This window comes from Canis lupus, chromosome X (assembly GCF_003254725.2).
Source record: "Canis lupus dingo isolate Sandy chromosome X, ASM325472v2, whole genome shotgun sequence".
NCBI lineage: Eukaryota > Metazoa > Chordata > Mammalia > Carnivora > Canidae > Canis > Canis lupus.
The window spans coordinates 12,904,125-12,926,254 of record NC_064281.1 but is presented as its reverse complement, the minus strand read 5'-3'; the positions used below and the strand labels follow the sequence as shown (position 1 = coordinate 12,926,254).

Here is a 22,130-nt window from a genome sequence, read left to right as displayed (position 1 = left end):
GCTGTTTTAAGAAATAAAACTTTAGAACATTTTCTGAAAATGGTACACATCTGTCCTTCATACATTCAGCACACATCAAATTCAAAGAGAGGTTACTACTAGGCAAGTCATCTATGTGTCACACATTCTAAAATGAACATAGCAATTGTTACTGGTACTTAAAACTAACCATACCTACCCTCTACATACACAAAATAAAAGCCATAACCAATAACAGCCTAGATGCCTGCTACAAAGTGTGATCTAAGGGCTAACAGCATCAACATTATCAACTGGGAGCTTGTTAAAATACAGACTCTCGGGCCCTAACCCTGACCCAGTGAATCAGAATGTGACCATGATATGGGTAAATATGAAGACTGCCCCAGCGAACTATTTGCTTTCTTCTTCTAATCTATTCATGGCTGTCTGACTTGCCACAATACCCGGTCAAGTAGCCAGCTAACACCCTCTATGCTGCTTTTTGTCTTTTATTCTTCTTTTCTTTTCCTTTTGTTCTTGTCTTCTTTTTCTACCACTTCTCGCAGGATCTCATGTGGATGGAACCAGTAGGGACTGTCTTTCACAGATAGTAGAAGAGTTCCTTGCCTAAAACCAGCAATCTGACGACATTGTGTTTTCTTCCATCTTTGTATTTGTGACTGTTCTAGGCCATTTATACTGACGCACAGGGTTTCCTGCTGCTCTGAATAGAAGGTGCTAGGCTGCCAAATGCCAGCTACGTGGGGGTATACACACATGAAGGGAGAGTAACTACAATTCTTTGAGTAATAAATAAACAACTCATTTTTAGAGCTGCCCAATGACAAAAAGTAGTATTTATGATATGGAATAACTGCTTTATCAACAGATGAAAATGCATAAAAAATGTCAATAATTCATACAAGTTTTTCACAAAAGGCATTATTACTTTTAGCATTTATATTACTACTCATTCTGTTTCCCACAACCCTAACTTCAAAGGGTTCTAGGATTTCCCCATTCTTCAACCTAAAGAGGATGGCAGGGTTTCCATGTTGAGACTTCTTTCATAATTTTAAAAAGAGAATTAATGCTACTTGAAATAACAAAGGCCCAGAACAAATGAGGTCAGTTTCTTTAGAAGATGGAAAAAGAAATGTCTGGCACATAGTAAATGTGAAATAAATATTTCCTGAGACACAGTATTGTTTTAGTAGACTATTTCATCTAACTCACAATTTCAATCACAATGGGTAGAACCTTTATCTCTAGAATTCCCTTGGGAAAAGTTAAATACAGGAACCACTACACCCTGACTAGCATCTAAAGCATCACAACAGGGTATTTCTAAGTCAGCCTTTTCATTCTAAAACTGAGTTTTAGAAAATCGATGCCATATTGTAGCATTATAATGTCCTATATGTATGTATCAGCCTATATAATGAAGTCATACAAGCAACAAAAAGCCCCAAGAAATGACATTCCCCTCTTCGATTCTGGAATACAATATAATTTTACATCTAAAGCTATATGAAAATATTTTTTAAAGCTTATCAAGTATATACACATATACACATATTTTTTATACTTATCAAGTATATACACATTTTGCTGTTATTTCATTTGAACCTTACTGCCTTGATTTAATACTCACAAGATCAGCATATTTCTTACAGAGAGCTGCCAGCTTCTCTTCTGGAGTCGAAAGGGTGTTTAGGGCTTGCATCAATAACAAAACTTCTTTTCCTGATGATCAACAAGATAAGAAGAATGAGATCAAATCTAAACTGTAAATTCTACATAATACTTATGTTCTAACATGTAGAGTAAAATAATTTGTGCCTGTTAACTAGACATAAGAGATTTATCAGCTAAATTAAGAAAGCTATTTTTAAATTCTGGATTAGCAGGAACCTCTCCCTTCCCACCCCCACCCCAAATTTCTTCACTAATACCGCTAGCTATTTGTAAGAACTCTTGCTGAAGGCTTAAAAATTCCCTTGCTTAACCATTGATGTCCAAGTTAAGACAAAGGGCAAGTTACAAAGGGCAGAATATTTTTAAAAGCTTCCTAACCGAGTACAAATATAGAAGCAAGTTCAAAGGGAATTTCAGTTGGTATTCTCGATCTAAGATGCACATAATCACTTGTGACATGTATCTTTTCTATAAGTAATTTAAATAACTTCTGATGATTTAGTAAGCACATTCTGTGTGTTAACCAAGTGTAGTGTAAATAAAAGGATGTCAACATAAATTCTTTTCCCCACAGGAGGAGCCAGCAACAGTACTTTTAAAACGTTTTGGCAGGGAGAAGCAGGTGGCTGAAATAGAGGACAAATGGCCTTTCAAAATAAGTGAAAATATTTTACTTCTTAAGGAATCATTTTTATTTTTTAAAGTGTTTACTCTTATATGTAGGATATTTCATTTAAAAAATACATATGTATATATTTTTAAAGATTTATCCATGAGAGAGAGAGAGAGAGAGAGAGGCAGAGACACAGGCAAAGGGAGAAGCAGGCTCCTTGCAAGGAGCCTGATGCAGGACTCGATCCCAGGACCCCGGGATCATGACCTGAGCCAAAGGCAGATGCTCAACCACTGAGCCACCCAGGTGCCCCTTAAAAAGATATATTAAAGGACTTTGGTACATGGTAGAGAGACTGCTATGAGGAAAAAATGCAAACTTTAAAGTAGAACACCGGGGATCCCTGGGTGGCTCAGCGGTTTTGCGCCTGCCTTTGGCCCAGGGCGCGATCCTGGAGTCCCGGGATCGAGTCCCGCGTCAGGCTTCTGGCATGGAGCCTGTTTCTCCCTCTGCCTGTGTCTCTGCCCCTCTCTCTCTCTCTCTCTCTATCATAAATAATAAATAAACAAACAAACAAATAAATAAATCTTTAAAAAAAATAATAAAGTAGAACACCTTCCTACCCACACAAAATTTCAGTAACAAAACCTCTCATTTACAGCCCAAGGCCAATAAGAATTCTGAAAGAGATGGCTAAACATGATTATTAAACATGATTAGAAGTAACCATAGTGAAACTGCAATTTTTAACCAAGACTTTATTTTATTTTTAAAGATTTCGGGATCCCTGGGTGGCTCAGCGGTTAAGCGTCTGCCTTCGGCTCAGGGCATGATCCTGGAGTCCCGGGATCGAGTCCCACGTCGGGCTCCCTGCATGGAGCCTGCTTCTCCCTCTGCCTGTATCTCTGCCTCTCTCTGTGTGTGTCTCTCATGAATAAATAAATTAAATCTTAAAAAAAAAAGATTTCATTTATTTATTTGACACACACACACACACACACACACACACACACACACACACAGAGAGAGAGAGAATGAGCAGAGGGGAGGAGCAAGGGGGAGAGAGAGAAGCAGGCTCCTTGCTGAGCCGGGACCCTGGGATCATGACCTGAGCGGAAGGCAGACACTTAACTGACTGAGCCATCCAGGTGCCCTTAACCAAGATTGTAAAACTCATATTTTCCATCTGAGGTTTTCTTGAAACACAATTCACATACCATAAAATTCACCCTTTTAATCTAAAAGTGTACAATGGAGTACATTTGCAAAGTTGTACAACCATCACCACTGCCTAATTCCAGAACATTTTCATCACCACAAAAAGAAACTTCATATCCTTTAGCAGTCTCTCCCTCTTGCTCCCCAACCAGGATCCTGGCAACCACTATGCCACTTTCTGTGTCCATGGACTTGCTAATTCTGAACATTTCATATAAAAGAGAATCCTATTATGTGGCCTTTTGTGTCTGGTTCCTTTCATTTAGCACGTTTTCAAGATTCACCCATGTAGGATGTTATCACTACTTCATTCCTTTTTGTAGCTGAGTAATATTCCATTATACAGATATACCACATTTTGTTTATTCATTCATCAGTTGATAGATAACTGTGTTATTTCAACTTTTTGGCTATTATGAAAAAGGCTGCCATGAACATTCATGTACACATTTTTGCATGGACATGTGGGTTTTCAACCCTCTTGGGTATATACCTAGAGGTAGAGTTGCTGGGTCACGTGGTAACATTATGCACAACTTAAAAAAAAATTTGGGGGTGCCTGGTGGCTCAGTGGTTGAGCATCTGCCTTCAGCTCAGTGTGATTCCGGGGTCCAGGGATCGAGTTCCACATTGGGCTCCCCTTGAGGAGCTGCTTCTCCCTCCGCCTATGTCTCTGCCTCTCTGTGTCTCTCATGAACAAATAAAATCTTAAAAAAAAAAATTATTTAAAGATTCTTTAGGGACGCCTGGGTGGCTCAGCGGTCGGGCATCTGCCTTTGACTCAGGGCATGATACCGGAGTCCCGGGATCAAGTTCGCATCGGGCTCCCTGCATGGAGCCTGCTTCTCCTTCTGCCTATGTCTCTGCTTCTCTGTGTCTCTCATGAATAAATAAATAAAATCTAAAAAAAAAACAAAAAAACAAAAAAACAAAAACAAAAACAAAAACAAAAAACTCTACACCTAAATGGAGTTCAAATTCACAACCCCAAGATCAAGAGTCACGCTCCCCAAGTGAGCCAGCCAGGTGCCCGACTGTGTGTAACTTAAGACTCCATCTGCTTTTACACATGTAATTGGGGCTGCTGATTTTGAAGAAATTTATTTGTAAGGAATTAGAATTATTTCTTGTATTTCTATAATTTTTAGGTTTTCCAAGTTAGCAGGAAATAGATTTAATAAGGACAATTCTATAGAGAAAACCATCTAAATCAAACACTATTAATCTTAGGTATACTAAGTATAAAAAATTTAAGAGCAATGAGTAAGGCTAAAATAAAAGGGGATTTCAGATTTCATAACAAGACTTAACATATTACTTTCTTAGTCCTAAATCTCAAACACAGCAGGAGAAAGAAAACATACCTTTGAAAGCCAGTCTTAACCCACTTTCTGAACTACAGATAACATTATGTTGTCTCTCAAGTGTTATGACTAAATTTTTAATAAAACAATCAAATAAATATATACTGTAAATTTCAGACTACACTAAAGATGCAAACAAGGCAAGTCAAATACTACTTCTGTCAAGTTGGCCCCCAATTTTGTCAAGAAAGCCTATTCTTGATTATTCAGAGAAAACAACTTCCTACTCTACTATCTTTGTCTCCTGCACAAAATGCAGTAGATACGCAGACTGACCCCACTGAAGACAATAAATGTTATTAGCTAAACAACATTTACCTCAACAGTGGCTATGTTCATAATCACCTGTGCTGCAGAAAACAGAAGTAAAAAGAGCAGCACGTAAAAATGTCCAAAAAAAGAAAAAATATCCAACCACTGAGCACAGATTATTACCTAAAGTTTTCTCTTTGTTTCTGTTGCATTCTGAATCCTGCTGACCGTCAGGCGGATCTATTCGAGCTTCTCGCCCAGGAATTTCCTCTCTTGACTTTTGTGTGCAGTATGCTGGGCTCATCAAACTCCTGTTCTTTGTAATAAAATCACTGCCTTCATCCTCTTCCAATGAATGCTTGTTACTTGTGCCACCACAATTTGAGTCTTGATGTTGAAGAATATCATTCGATTGAGAGTTGCGCAACATATCTGATTTCACCCCTAACCCACACATTCCAGCTTCTTCCATTGTGCCAATCACAAACTAGAGGGAAAAGAGGAAAAGAAAAAATATACAAAGAGGAGTTATATCAAATGTGATTAATGTTTACATCCTATGACACACCAAAGGTTGACAGCTTTTTTCTTTCTTAGTATTTGTAAAATTGATGTAAATATTTTTAAGTTTCAGAGAAGGGACATAACTATAAAGTATAAGAAAATTAAAGTTAAAACAAATCACACAACTAAATGGTACCATAGGAAGTGAGAAAAGCCATTTAGTTGTAAATCTAAACTTATTTCCCTACAAAAATTCACCACTTAAAATAATAAGCATCTTAGAAGTAAAATCATCCTCTAAGTTATGAACATTAATTATTCTGTTCTTATCCTTGATGAAATGGTACAGCAGAGATGGCTCACTAGCTATCCAGCAAAAACCCATGCTCCTCCAATATCCTCTAGAGCTGGCACTGCTGGACAAATGCTCAGCCTGGGACTCCACTTCCCAGCCCTCTATACCTAAGTGGAACTCCCATGTGAAGTTCCCACCAATGGAATACAGGATGAAGTAATGACTGACTGTCCCTTCTTCAACAAGACTTTTATTCTTAAAAAAAAAAAAAAAAAAAAAAAAAAAAGACTTTTATTCTTAGAAGCATACATTCTTTCCCCACTGGTTTTTAATATATTCACAGAGTTGTGCAACCACCACCATCATCAATCTTAGAATACTCCTGTCACCTCAAAAAGAAACCCTCCCATTACCTTCAATCCTAGGCAACTAATTGTTCTGAACAGTTCACATAAATAAACTCAGATAATTTTTTTAATTTTTTTTTTAATTTATTTATGATAGTCACAGAGAGAGAGAGAGAGAGAGAGAGAGAGGCAGAGACACAGGCAGAGGGAGAAGCAGGCTCCATGCACCGGGAGCCCGATGTGGGATTCGATCCCGGGTCTCCAGGATCGCGCCCTGGGCCAAAGGCAGGCGCCAAACCGCTGCGCCACCCAGGGATCCCAAACTCAGATAATTGTAGCCTTTTATGTTTGGCTTCTTTCACATAGCATGATTTCAAGGTTCATCTATGTTGTATTATGTATCACTACTTTATTTCTCTTTATTGCCAAATAAGACTCCATAGTTTGGATATACCACATTTTTTTTTAAAGATTTTATTTATTTATGAGAGACACAGGGAGAGAGAGAAGCAGGCTCCATGCAGGGAGCCCGACGTGGGACCCGATCCTGGGTCTCCAGGATCAGGCCCTGGGCTGAAGGGGGTGCTAAACCGCTAAGCCACCCGGGCTGCCCTGGATATACCACATTTAACCATTCATCAGTTAATGGGACATTTTGATTATTTCCAACTATTGGCTATTATGAATAATTCTGTTATGAACACTGATGTACAAGTCCTTCTGTGGACATGTTTATATTTCTGCAGGGTATATACCTAGGAGTGGAACTGCTGGGTCACAGGGTCACTGTTTAACCTTTTGAGGAACTGTGAAACTGTTTTTCTAAGTGACTACACCATTTTATATTCCTATTATCAGTGTGTTAGGGTTCCATTATTTCTACATTCTCACCAACACTTGTTTTTGCCTGTCCTTTTGATTGCAGCCTCTACAGTGTGAAGGTATCTCATCTAATGACTAATGATGTTGAGAATCTTTTCATATGCTTATTGGCCATTTGTATACCTCCTTTGGAGAAATGTTTATTTAGATCCTTTGCCCTTTTATTAACTAGGTTATTTGTAATTTTATTATTGAGTTGTAGGAGTTCTTTATATATGCCAGATACAAGTCTCTTATCAGATGTATAATTTGCTAGAGCTTTCTATCACTGTTCTTTCAATTTGAGAAAAGGCAAAATATATTCACCTATTTCAAAATGTCATAGATTTAATTATAAGTTACTCTGGCTTTCAGATTAAAGGCATATAGGTCAATTTCAACCATCATAGAAAAAAGTTGAAGGACTAGAAAGATCAAATGTTTACCTAACTCACAATAGTAGCTGGTGGCATTGAATTAAGGACATTAAGGACACTGAATTAATGTGTAGAGTATATAACCATCACATCTCATGCTGTCCTTCTATTTTATCATTCTCTATCTTCAGTTATTAATACTACTGCTTTTTTTTTTTTTTTGGTCTTTCCAGACACTCCATTTTCACTTCTCAGCTCCTGTCACACACATTACATTATCACTTATTTGCTATACATATCCTCCTAGACAGCAAAGCTTATGCATAAAAGACACTCAACTGCCAATTGATGAAGAACAGAAGGGACCAAAATGGCTGAAAACAAGCCATGGAAAGTACCTAAACATTACTACAGAAGTTAGAGAAAAAGAAGCAAGACAGTATTACATTTCCCTTCTCTCCTGTGCAACTAGTTTTGATGTATTTTTTCATACTTGCTAATGAAAGACCAACTTTGGTGCTACTAAATCTTTGTTTATGAATAAGCCCAGGTCTAGCTGGACTGCTGAAATAGCAAGCCCCGGGCAGCCCAGGTGGCTCAGCAGTTTAGCGCCACCTTCAGCCCAGGGTGTGATCCTGGAGACCCGGAATCTAGTCCCACGTCAGGCTCCCTGCGTGGGGCCTGCTTCTCCCTCTGCCTGTGTCTCTGCCTCTCTGTGTCTCTCATGAATAAATAAATAAAATCTTAAAAAAAAAATAGCAGGCCCCAATTTGTCTACTGTAAGGACTATCTGTTCAAGAACCTACTTGAGGCTCTGCACTGGGACATGATATGAAGCAAATTCTCAGGCCAATAACTTTTTTTTTTTTTTAAAGATTCATTTATTTGAGACAGAGAGACAGAGATAATGACAGAGATAGTGAGAGAGGGCACAAGCCAGGGAGGAGAGAGAGGAGGCGGCTCCCCAATGAGTAGGGAGCCCAACACGGGGCTTGATCCCAGGGCCCCAGGATCGAGACCTAAGATGAAGGCAGATGCTTAAATGACTGAGCTACCCAGGTGCCCCTCAGGCCAACAACTTTAAATTACAAATTATTTCTCAGCCCTCACCTCCCTAAAGCAGAGACTTCTATATTACATGGCAAATACAACTTCCTACTCTACTCTGATACCCATTCTGAATGCCTTTTCTTGGGTATAATTTCCTGTATAAACAGCAGCAGCTAGTATTTATACAGCAAATACTACATCCTGACACAAGTGTAAGCACTCTCCTATATTCACTAACATAAGCCTCACAATAATATCACAAGTACTATTATCATCTCCATTTTACAGATGAGTAAACTGACACAGTAAAGTTAAGTATGCTGCCAAAGATCACAATGAGTAAACAGCAGAGCAAAGATGTGAACCCTGGCCGTTTGGTTTCTGAGTCCACTTTTAACTACAACGATACAACGCTTCACGACTACACTTTGTCTACTATACAAACACCCTTGTTCTGGCCCAGCCATCTAACAGAAATCTATTTAGTAGTGGGTAGAGATGCCCCCTGCCAAATACTATATAAAAACAAATTGCAAAAATAATTTAAAAATAAATAAAAACAAATTGCAAAACAGTACGCACCCATGTTTCATATATACACATGTGTATTTAATGCATGTATGTACATACACACAAAGTGTTGGGAGGGGAGCACTTGGGTGGCTCAGTGGTTGAGAGTCTGCCTTTGGCTCAGGTTGTGGACCCCGGTCCAGGAATCGAGTCCCATATCAGGCTCCCTGCGAGGAGCCTGCTTCTCCCTCTATGTCTCTGCCTCTCTCTGTGTCTCTCATGAGTGAATAAATAAAATCTTAAAAAAAAAAAAAAAAAAAGTGTTGGGAGGAGGCGCACCTGACTGGCTCAGTTGCTAGAGCGTGTGACTCTGATCTTGGGATCATAAAAATGAGTGCCATGCTGGGTGTAGAGATTTTGTAAAAATAAAATCTTAAGAAAAAAAATGTTGGGAGAAAATACATTTACATATTAATAAAGGTTATTTTATTTTATTATTTTTTAGAAGGAGGAAGCAGAGAGGGAGAGGAAATTTTTTTTTTAAGACAGCAAGAAAGAACACAAAGTGGGGGAAGGGAGGAGGGAGAGAGAGAATCTTAAGCAGGCTCCATCTGCAGCACAGAGGTGGACAAAGGGATCAATCTCACAACCCTGAGATTGTGACCTGAGCTGAAATCAAGAGTCACTTAACCAACTGAGGCACCCAGGCACCCTAATAATGTTTATTTTTAAACAGTTTAACTATGGGTGGTGTTTCTTTTTCCTTCCCTATATTTCCTAGTTTAACTACCATGAATTTTTATTACTCTTGGAATTGAAAAAAATTCAGTAACTGTTCATACTAAGAACAGTGGAAGCATTACAGAACATATGTAAATTTTTTAAAAGATTTTATTTATTCATGAGAGACATGGGCAGAGGGAGAAGCAGGTTCCCTGTGGGAAGTCAAATGCAGGACTCAATCCCAGGACCCCAGGATCACGACCTGAGCCAAAGGCAGACACTCAACCACTGAGCCACCCAGGCTCCTCAACATATGTAAATTTTATTAAAATTTCTGGGGGATCCCTGGGTGGCTCAGCGGTTTAGCACCTGCCTTGGCCCAGGGCATGATCCTGGAGTCCCGGGATCGAGCCCCGCGTCGGGCTCCCTGTGTGGAGCCTGCTTCTCCCTCCGCCTGTGTCTCTGCCTCTCTCTCCCTCTCTCTGTGTATCTCATGAATAAGTAAAATAAAAATCTTAAAAAAAATTTTTTTAAATAAAATTTTATTAAACTTTCTACAGTCATTTAAGATTAAAAAAATATTTTTTTAAATATATGTGCTGCCGAAGCGAGCACAAAAACAAATTTTTTAAAAGATTTTGTAATTTTTGTTTAAGATTTTATTTATTTATTCACAAGAGACACACAGAGAGAGGAAGAGACACAGGAAGAGGGAGAAGCAGGCTCCATGCAGGGAGCCCGATGTGGGATTCGATCCTGGACCCCAGGATCACGCCCTGAGCGAAAGGCAGATGCTCAACCTCTGAGCCACTCAGGCATCCCTAAAGATTTTATTTACTTATTCACAAGAGACACAAAGAGAGAGGCAGAGACACAGGCAGAAGAAGAAGCAGGCTCCCCTCAGGGAGCCGATGCAGGACTCAATCCCAGGACCCTGAGATAATGACCCAAGCTGAAGGCAGAAGCTCAACTGCTGAGCCACCCAGTTGCCCCAAGATAAAAAAAAATTAATTATTATTTTTTTTTTATTTGAGAGTGAGAGGCATGGGAGGAGGCAGGGGCAGAGGAAGAGAGAGAATTCCAAGTAGGCTACATGCCCAGCACAGAGCCAGACATGGGGCTCCATCCCACAACCCAAGATCATAACCAAAGCCCAAATCAAGAGTAGGCTGGTCAACTGAGCCACCCAGGCGGCCCCAAAATTAATTTAACACAAATGGATACTCAAATGAAATAAACAATGTTAAGATCCACAATCCAACAAAAATGGGCAAACAATATGAAGCAAGAAATCATAGAAGAGGGGATCCCTGGGTGGCTCAGCAGTTTAGCATCTGCCTTTGGCCCAGGGTGTGATCCTGGAGAACCAGGATCGAGTCCCAAGTCAGGCTCCCTGCATGGAGCCTGCTTCTCCCTCTGCCCATGTCTCTGCCTCTCTGTGTGTGTGTGTGTGTGTGTCTCTCATGAATAAATAAATAAAATCTTTAAAAATAAAAAAATAAAATAAAATGAATAAATAAAACAAAAAAATTGAATAAATAATAAAGACTACACACACCCCCACCAAAATAATGGACTAGATAGATCAACTGTGGTACATCAATACAATGAAGTACTACAGCACCTATTAAAAAAAGAAGGTAGTTGTATAATTACTGATCTGTAAGGATACGCCAAAAGAGGAAAAAGAAAAATGCCCTATACTATGTACTGTATGCCAAGATTTGGGTGTATGTGAGGGGGTGGTTGTTTAAGTTTATGAGTGGGAATCCTATACAATCTCTGGAAGGATACAAAGAAACACACTAATGGAGAGAAACTGGAAGTGGCAATGGAGAAGAGGAGACACCAAGCTTTCATAGCATGCCTGTTTTTGTCTTTCAAGTTAGAGACATTCATAACAGTTTGTTGGTCTTTTAAAAAACAAAAAATATCAAGATGAATAGAGTAATATAGTACCTAACATTAGGAAAACTAAGGAGGAAATGTTTATTGAAATTCCAACCTCAAATGAAAATGAAATCAACAATAAGTAGTTTTAAGATAAATTTCTATTCGAACTTTTCCCTGAAAATCATAAAGCAAGAACTATCACATTTTTATTTTGTTTATGGTCTACAGTCATAAGTAGCACACACAGCTCTTAGAGCCTGAAAGACACTAGAGAGAGCAGGTCATCCTGCCACAGCAGTATTTTGTTGTTTAGAGCCCTAAACCCCAACAACCCCCACCCTAGCCACTCCCCTCCTGTCAAAAGATAGATTTCTCAACCTTCCTTCCACTGTCTAAATACCTGGAGCTAAGATGATTCCTTAAGTGAAAAAAAGATGCCTTCAAAATGGATAGCCACCAGTTCACCATTAATTGTGGGAATTTATTTATTTATTTATTTATTTATTTATTTATTTATTTATTCATGAGAGACACAGAGAGAGAGGCACAGAGACATAGGCAGAGGGAGAAGCACGCTCCATGCAGGGAGCCTGATGTGGGACTCAATCCCTGCACCCAGGATCATGCCCTGGGCCAAAGGCAGGCGCTCAACCATTGAGCCACCCAGGTGTCTCAAAGAATAGCTATTATAGAAATTTTTGCAAAGGTAAAAAAGCATTTAAATAAGTTTCTTTCCCTTCTCTGTAAATTTGAATAATTTTAAAGTTTAATACTTTCATTTATGCTCTCTCAGATATTATTGAAGCTAAAGAGCCCTATTTCTTTCACTTATTTTGTTTAAAGGGCTTCAATATTTTTAGTAATGGCTGTTCCTTTACTACCATTCATCTAAAAAAACAAAAAACAAAAACAAAAAGCCAACACCCACATTCACTTCCTAATTATTTCAACTACCATCTGCTTAAATGAGATCGAATGTCTTCAACCAGTGCCAGGCCATGTGTTAAAAGCAGAAATCACTCAGTCCTTGCCACTGAGGGCCAGGGTGGCCCTTTAGAGGGAGCAGTTGGGAAAGATTATGCACATTTATGCCTTTTCCTGAGGAGAGAGTGTAGCTTGCCTTGGGTTCCCAAAGAGTCTTGGAAAAATTTATCAAGTAGGTAAAGGAAACCTTCAGAACATGCAGGTTCCTTTATTACCCCATTTAACCTTCCTCTCTGAGAGGTGAGTCTTACTGTTCCCAGATAAGGAAAATGAAACAGTGAGTTGCAATAACTTGCCCACGATCATATTAAAGTCAATAAAAGGAATTCAAATAATTCAAAACCAGGTCTGTCAAACTCAAGAGCCTAGGTTTTCTTCATTACACAACTCCTCTCACACTTCATACATTGGCCTTGAAAAATGAAAAGTCAAACAGATCTCTCATGCAGTTACAAAATAAACCTAAGAAGTTAAATGATGTCTAAAAATATATAGCATGCTACATATACTAGCATGAAATTAGGAAAACATTGGGAAAGAGCTTTAAGATTTTTAGCAGTGATTAACTCTGGAATTTAGGGAGGTAAGACAGGACTAATTTGGGGGTAGGGATATCTTTAAATAATTTTAAGTGATTATTTAAGGCATTGGGTTGTTGTTGTTTTACTTTTTTGGCCCAACTTGGGGCCTGAACGCACGACCTTGAGATCTAGACTCTGACACTTAACCAACTGAACCAAGCAAGCGCCCCTACTTTTTGCGTCATGGCATAAACTAAATTCTCTCTAAAAATCCCTTCAACTCTATGTTTCTAATAATTAGCCCTAAGAGTTGTCAACCACCAAATGGGAATGTGAGGACAGGAGTGCATGCTTGCCAGACCCAGTGGGAGCCAGTGAAGGAAGAACTGCCTGAGGAAATACTGAAAGGTACCAAAAATACTCTCTCTCAAGACCAGCTATCAGCCTTAGTTGATTTTTAAAATATGAATCTTAATACCTCAAAATATAAACCTATCCAGTATTTTGAGAGGTTTTTACATTTCCAAATACAAATTTTACAAACTTACAACATTTACATTTTCATGTGCCTTTTTGTCTTCTTAAATAGGTGGATGGAGTTGGTGGGGGTTTCATATATTTTTTAAATCAGAAAAGTGACTTTAGCTTTGTATAAATAATTTAAAATAGTTTATATACTAAAGCTATTTTAGTCTTTCAAAGCATTATTCTGGATAGCAAACTTTTCCACACATTAACACTGCATCAATCATTCATCTCAAAATTCTGTTTTAACCATTTTGGACCAAAGCCTTTAAAATATATATTACATAATGATGGCTCCTTAAATAGTAGTCTGTTTCACTGTGTTAGAACAAAGGAATGAAATGAAATTAGGGGTTTTAATTTTTAACAGATAAAATGATATATTACTGTGCACTAGAATATAATTAGATTCTGGAGTACATCTCCACAATATGCCTATATTCTTTTTTCGGGGGTGGGAGGGGCAGAAGGAGAGGGAGAGAGAATGTTAAGCAACCTCTGCACCAATCTCATAACCCTGAGATCATGACCCGAACCAAAACCAATATTTGGATGTTTAATTGTGCCAACAAGGTATCCCCTTCCTATATTCTTTATGACAATAAACTCTTAATATCTCAAAATATAAACTCTCACAGATGAAACCTTATTTTTATTTCAAGCATGAAATACTTGTCTGAGACTTCCTAATTTTATAGCACTGTCTTCCAAAACAGACCATGCAGACCCATATATGGGAATTCACTATATTAAAATCAGTGTCAGGGTGCCTGGTTGGTTCAGTCAGTTGGGCCCCTGCCTTCAGCTCAGGTCATGATCTCAGGACTCCCTGCCCAGTGAGGAGTCTGCTTCTCCCTCTCCTTGCCACTCCCCCTGCTTGTGCTCTCTCGCTCTGTCAAATAAGTGAAAAAAAATCTTTTTTTTTTTTTTTTTGAAAAAAATCTTCAATTACATACATATATACAGTGTCATTTCAAATTGGTAAAGGAGGGGATGCCTGGGTGGCTCGGCGCTTAAGCATCTGCCTTCAGCCCAGGGTATGATCCTGGAGATCTGGGATCTAGTCCCGCATCGGGCTCCCTGCATGGAGCCTGCTTCTCCCTCTGCCCGTGTCTCTCATGAATAAATAAATAAAATCTTTAAAGAAAAAAATCGGTAAAGGAGATAAATGATTTCATATTATTTCTCAAATCATACAGGAAAAAAAGAACTGATATCCTGTAGCATCTCTCTGATGTACCAAGACTGAAAAACAGAAAATGAAAACCACAAAGAACTAGAGGTCCTAAGTAAAATTTTCTTCATAACCTTGGCAATGGAAAAGATCTAAGTAAAATAAGTGCAGAAGCTATTTTTTAAAGGAGAGGAAGATCAATTTGGACCGACTTCAAAAGGCCACATTTGTACGAGCTTCAAATGAGTCAGAGACTTATTTGCAAGGGTTTGTGAACAAGCAGATCACAGTTAAAAAAACATGCTTAACCTCATTCATAATAAAAGAAAAGCAAATAAAAACATATACGGGACAACTGGGTGACTCAGCAGTTGAGTGTCTGCTCAGGGCATGATCCCAGAGTCCCGGGATCAAGTCCCATATCGGGCTTCCTACATGGGGCCTGCTTCTCCCTCTGCCTGTGTCTCTGCCTCTCTTTCTGTCTCTCATGAATAAGTAAATAAAATCTTAAAAATATATATATCGGGATCCCCGGGTGGCGCAGCGGTTTGGCGCCTGCCTTTGGCCCAGGGCGCGATCCTGGAGACCCGGGATCGAATCCCACATCGGGCTCCCGGTGCATGGAGCCTGCTTCTCCCTCTGCCTGTGTCTCTGCCTCTCTCTCTCTGTGTGACTATCATAAATAAATAAAATTAAAAAAAAATATATATATATATCATCTTTAACCTACTGGATATAAAAAGGATGATTTAAAAAGAACAAAACAAATCATACTGTGGGCAAACAGGTCCCTCAGTACAGTCCTGGGAAGCCTAATTGGTAGAGTATTAGTTTTGTAGGAGTATTTAGCACTATCAATGTCTGAATACACATTCACTTTCACCCAACAATTCCACTGCTAGTTTACTCTGAAGATATTATCACTCAAGAGCAAAAGCTATTCACCAAACTACTGATTGTTACCACGCAAAACTACCTAAGTGTCTACAAATACGGAACTGGTTAAATAAACAATGCTCATCCATACAAGGTAAAACTACAGCTATTCAAAAGAATAAGGTAGATCCACATCAATATGAACAGATCTCCAAGGTATACTTTAGAGGAAAAGACAAACATCTAGTGCAAGATGAATGTCTCAGTATAAATTAAAATTGTATTCATATATAAGCCAGTATACTGGCAAAATTTTTTTCTGAGGATATCCTCAAAATTGTTTACCATGACAGAGGTGAGCCTAGAAGCTGGAAATGAATGAAGACTTACTTTTCATTTTACTATGTGAATGTATTACTTTCATTTAAAAAAAACAAAAACAAAAAAACACTTTAAAGTTGATTAATTTATTCTTAATTTTGGGGTGAGATCACGGTATTATTCTTACTCATTATTCTACTACTACACTGTAGGAGTTCCTATTCCATGTCATCTTTTCCCTTTGCCCTGCTCTATAGACCTCTGGGTCTGTCCCCCTAAATCTTTATACTCACATTTTCTATTGGATTGTAGTAGAAGCAGGAGATACTAAGCATGAGGTTTTGTAGCACTTCTCATTTATTTCCTTCTTAAAACAATTCTGAAAATGAAAATATCTCACTTAAATTTGGTCTCAGTTTATAACTATGGCTAGGACATCTACCAAATCACTTCACCAGTTTGAAAAAACTCAAGCATGGATAACTAACTATTCACAAGTGAAATCAGATGATCAATATCTCCTCAATGAAAACAGATACAAAAATCCTCAACAAAATATTAGCAAGGGGTACCTGGCTGACTCAGTCAGAAAAGTATGCTACTCTAGATCTCAGGGTTGTGAGTTCAAATTCCACACTGGGTGTAGAGATTACTTAACTAAATAAAACTTTAAAAATAATAAAAATAGGGCAGCCCGGGTGGCTTAGCGGTTTAGCATGGCCTTCAGCCAAGGGCCTGATCCTGGGGACCCGGGATTGAGTCCCACATCAGCCTCCCTGCATGGAGCCTGCTTCTCTCTCTACCTGTGTCTCTGCCTCTCTCTCTCTCTGGGTTTCCCATGAATAAATAAAATCTTTAAAAATAAATAAATAAGGGGATCCCTGGGTGGCGCAGCGGTTTGGCACCTGCCTTTGGCCCAGGGCGTGATCCTGGAGACCCGGGATCAAATCCCACGTCGGGCTCCCGGTGCACGGAGCCTGCTTCTCCCTCTGCCTGTGTCTCTGCCTCTCTCTCTCTCTTTATCATAAATAAATTTTAAAAATTAAAAAAAAAATGCTGGCAAGTCAAATTCAACAATACATTAAAAGGATCATACACTGGGATTAAGTGGGATTTATTCCAATGAATTCAAGGATGGTTCAATAACCACATATCAGGATGATACACCACATAAACAAAATGAATGATAAAAACCATGATCGTCTCAATAGATGTAGAAAAAGCATTTGGTGAAATTCAACATCCATTTTATAATAAAAACTCTCAGGGCACCTGGGTAGCTCAGTCTGTTAAATGTCTGACTCCGGATTTTGGCTCAGGTCATAATCTCCAGGTCCTGAGATCAAGCACCATGTCAGGCTCCCCACTCAGAGTCTGCTTGAGATTCTCTTCCTCTGCTTCCACCCTCCCCCCAACACACACACACACACACACACACACACACACACACTCACTCACTCTCTCGCTGTAAAATAAATCTTTAAAGAATAAAATAAAAACTTTCAACAAAGTGTAGGTAGAAGGAACATACCTCAACATAATAAAGGCCATATATGACAAGCCCACAGCAAACATCATACTTAATGGTGAAAAACTGAAAGCTTCTCTTCTAATAAGAACAAGACAAGGATGCCTACCATTGCCACGTTTATTCAACACAGTATTGCAAATCCTAGCCACAGCAACAGGCAAGAGAAAGAAAAAAAGGCACCCAATTAAAAAAGGAATAGGCATCCAAAACTGTCAGTTTTTGCAGATGACATGATTCTACACATAGAAAACCCTAAAGACTCCACCAAAAAACTCTTAGAAAAAGTGAACCCACTAAAGTTGCAGCATACAAAATCAATATAAAGAAATCGTTTGCATTTTTCTACACTAATAAAGAACTATCAGAAAAAGAAATTAAAAAAAAAAACACCTAAAATGGCATCAAAAAGAAAGAATACCTAAGGAATAAATTTAAGGTAAGAAACACACACACTGGAAACTGTAAGACACTGTTGAGAAACACTGAAGACAACACACATATATGGAAAGATATTCTGTGCTCATGGACTGGAATAAACTCATGGATTAAAATAATTAACATTGCTAAAATGTCCATAATACTCAAGGCAATCTACAAATTCAATGCAATCCCTATCAAAATTCCAATGGCGGGCAGCCCTGGTGGCGCAGCGGTTTAGCACCACCTGCAGCCCAGGGTGTGATCCTGGGGACTGGGGATTGAGTCCCACATCAGGCTCCTTCATGGAGCCTCCTTCTCCCTCTGCCTGTGTCTGTGCCTCTCTCTCTCTCTCTCTCTCTCTCTCTCTGTGTGTGTCTCTCATGAATAAATAAATAAAATCTTAAAAAAAAAATTCCAATGGCATTTTTCACAGAACTAGAATAATCTAAAATTCATATGGAATTACAAAAAACCCAAGATAACCAAAGTAATCTTAAGAAAGAGAGCAAAGCTGGAGGTATCACACTATCACACTCCCTGACTTCAAACTATACTACACGGCAGCCCAGGTGGCTCAGCGGTTCAGCACCGCCTTCGGCCCAGGGTGTGATCCTGGAGACCTGGGATCGAGTCCCACATTGGGCTCCCCGCATGGAGCCTGCTTCTCCCTCTGCCTGTCTGTCCCTCTCTCTGTGTCTCTCATGAATAAATAAAATCTAAAAAAAAAACCAAACTATAGTACAAAGCTATAGTAATCAAAGGTATGGCACTGACCTAAAAACTGATACACAGATCAAAGGAACAGATTAAGAGAGCCTAGAAATAAACCCATGGATATATGGTTAATTAATATATTACAAAGGAGGTAAAAATATACAACGGGGAGAAGACAAGTCTTTAATAAATGGTGCTAGGAAAACTGAACAGTCACATGCAAAAGAATGAAACTGGACTACTTTCTTATACTATACACACAATTTCACTAAAAATGGATTAGAATTGAATGTAAAACCAAAAACTATACAATTCCTAAAAGAAAACACAAGTTGGGATGCCTGGGTGGCTCAGTCGGTCAAGCATCTGCCTTCATTCAGTTCAGGTCATGATCTTGGGGTCCTGGGATCGAGCCCTGCATTGAGCTCCCTGCTCAGTGAGGAGCCTGCTTATCTCTTACCCTCTGTCTCTCCCTTCTCTTGTGCTTGCTCTTTCTCTCTGAAATAAAGAAGTAAAAATCTTAAAAAAAAAAAAAAAAAAAAACGAAATAACAAGTGTTGGAGAGGTTACAGAAAAAAGGAAACCCCTGTATACAGTGGAAATGTAAATTGGTGCAGTTACTATGAAGATCAGTATAAAGTTCTTCAAAAAGTTAAAAATAGGGCAGCCCGGGTGGCTCAGCAGTTTAACACCGCCTTCAGCCCTGGGCCTGATCCTGGAGACCTGGGATTGAGTCTCACATCGGGCTCCCTGCATGGAGCCTGCTTCTTCCTCTGCCTGTGTCTCTGCCTCTCTCTCTCTCTGTGTCTCTCACGAATAAATAAAGTCTTAAAAAAAAAAAAAAAGAAAGAAACTTAAAAAAAAAGGTAAAAATAGAACTACCACAAGATCTAGCTATTTCACTTCTGGGTATTTATCTGAAGAAAATGAAAATTCAAATTTGAAAAGATATTTGCATCCCTATATTCACTGCAGCATTATTTACAACAGCCAAGATATGGAAACTATCCATCAATGGATAAGGAAGATGTGATATATATATACACAATGCAGTGTTACTCAGCCATAAAAAAGAATGAAATCTTGCCATTTGCAACATGGATGGACCTAGAGGGTATTGTGCTAAGTGAAACAAGTCAGAGACAAATATCATATGATTTCACTTATATGTGGAATCTAAAAAACAAAACTCAGAGGGAATAGATAGGTGGTTATTAGAGAAGAAGGGGGTTGGAGGTGGGCAAAAGTGTAAAGGAAGTCAATTGTATGGCGATGGATGATAAACAGACTCATGGTAGCAATCACTTCGTAGTGTATGCAAATACTGAATTATTATATTGCACATCTAAAACTAATATAATGTGATATTACCAATTTTACCTCAATTAAAATATACTGGAAAAAAAACCCCTAAGCCTACTGTTTGAGATATATGGAATTTACAAAAGAGGGTTAATATAGAATACATAAGGCTAAGTTCTGAGTAAAGGGAGGAAGGAAAAAACCTAACATCTATCTACTAATTGCTTTGTGCTAAACATTTAAAATACCTTATTTAGTTTACCTTACAATTCTAAGATAGTGAGAAATGTCACTCCATTATACAGATAAACTAAGGAACAAAGAAGGAAGAGGGAAAAAGTCCATTATTTGAGACCTACATTTGTTGAGCGTGGCATGGAGGTAATGCTTCTATGGGGGATGTCCTAAAGAATCACATTTGAAGTTAAGAATCATGATGACTACCCAAGTGTTCACTGACAGATCAACAAATGTGATATATAATACATACATTAGAATAATTATTCAACCTTAAAAAGGAAAATCTTGACACATGCTAGAACATGGATGCACCTTGAAAACATCATGTTTAAGTGAGGGCTCCTGGTTGGCTCAGTCGGAAGAGCATAGGACTCTTGATTTGGGGATGATGAGTTCGAGCCCCATACTGGGTGTAGAGATTACTTAAATAAACTTTAAAAAGGGGTGCCTGGGTGGCTCAGTCAGTTGAATGCCCAGCTCTTGATTTCAGCTTAGGTCATGATCTCAGGGCCCTGAGATCAAGCCCCACATGGGCACCCTCCCCCCCCCCCCCCCCCCCCGCTGTGCTCAGTGGGGAATCTGTCCCTCTCATTCTGCTCCTCCCTAGCCCCTCCACCCCCAGCTAGTGCTCTAAAATAAATAAAGAAAATCTTTTAAAAAATACATCTACAAAAGTGTTTATATATATCATGTTAAGTGAAAAAAAAAAGACACAAAAGGACACTGTGTGATTCCATTTATGTGCGATACCGACAATAGTCAAACAGATAAAGAAAATAGAATAGTTGCCAGGCGCATAGGGCAAGGGGAATGGAGAACAGTTTCAGTTTGGAAAGATGAAAAAGTTCTGGAAATGGATGACTGTGTTGTTTGCACAACACTGTTGATGTAATTGATGTAATTAATGCCACTGAACGGTATGCCTAAAAAGGGTTAAAATGGTAAATTTTATGTTATGCATATTTTAACACCCCCCTCCCAACATACACCTGAATCATGATGAATGTATTTTGGTTTAGAATGTTCTTCAAGCCTTTAGCAAATAAAACCTAACTTTATACCAGCCAGTAGGAATTAAACGTAAAAATATTCCGGTTGCTAGGATTACTGAATTGCTCCATTAGCAAGATAAAGCAGTTGAGTCAGTAGTAACTGGGATTCCACATTCCTAGAACAAGGCCTAGGAATAGGGCCAGGAAAAATAAGCCTATTCTCTTCTGACAGAATGGTCTTTGGGAAAGAAGAAGAAAGGAAAAGCAGAGCCCACTTCTGAGAAAACTCAGGGGCAGTGGTTCTCAAAGTATGGTCCCTGTGGACCCTTCCAGGTAATGTGTGCAAGCTCAAACATTATTTTCATAATAATACAGAGATATTATTTGTCTTTTGATGTTAACATTTGCACTAACGGTACAAAAGCAATAAAGGGTAACAGTGCATGCTCCTTAGAACAAAATCAAGGCAGTAGCACCAAACTAGAAGTCATGGTTTTCTTCACCATCATGTACTCTGAGGGTAGGGGAGCATTTTTACTTATAAATGCTCTTGAGGAAGCAATAAAGTTACGAATCTGTATTAAATCTCAACTAATGAGTACATACCCTTTTAACTGTGTGAAGACAAAGTACACATAAAGCACTAATGCTGCACATCAGTGTAATGGGATCTTTTCTTTTTTAATTATTTATTTATGGGGGGGGGGCAGAGACACAGGAGGAGGGAGAAGCAGGCTCCATGCCGGGAGCCCGACGTGGGACTCAATCCCAGGCTCCAGAATCACGCCCTGAGCTGAAAGCAGACGTTCAACCCTGAGCCACCCAGGCATCCCAAAATTTAGGATTTTTAAAAACTACCTGCTA

The 22,130-nt window shown here is 38.9% G+C and overlaps 1 protein-coding gene across 4 annotated transcripts in view; it reads right to left on the bottom strand.

Annotated features, from left to right (window-relative positions):
- Window positions 1-22,130, bottom strand: part of TXLNG (taxilin gamma) — a 56,172-nt gene that overhangs the window by 21,959 nt on the left and 12,083 nt on the right. For 3 of the 4 annotated variants that reach the window (XM_025437401.3, XM_025437410.3, XM_049107951.1), the window contains exons 2-3: window positions 5,290-5,593; window positions 1,616-1,707 (exon numbers count right to left, since the gene is read on the bottom strand). In XM_025437401.3, the coding sequence (XP_025293186.1) occupies window positions 1,616-1,707; window positions 5,290-5,593 (396 nt within the window). The remainder of the gene's footprint in view (window positions 1-1,615; window positions 1,708-5,289; window positions 5,594-22,130) is intronic. The other variant, XM_035711343.2, reaches the window with a different exon arrangement.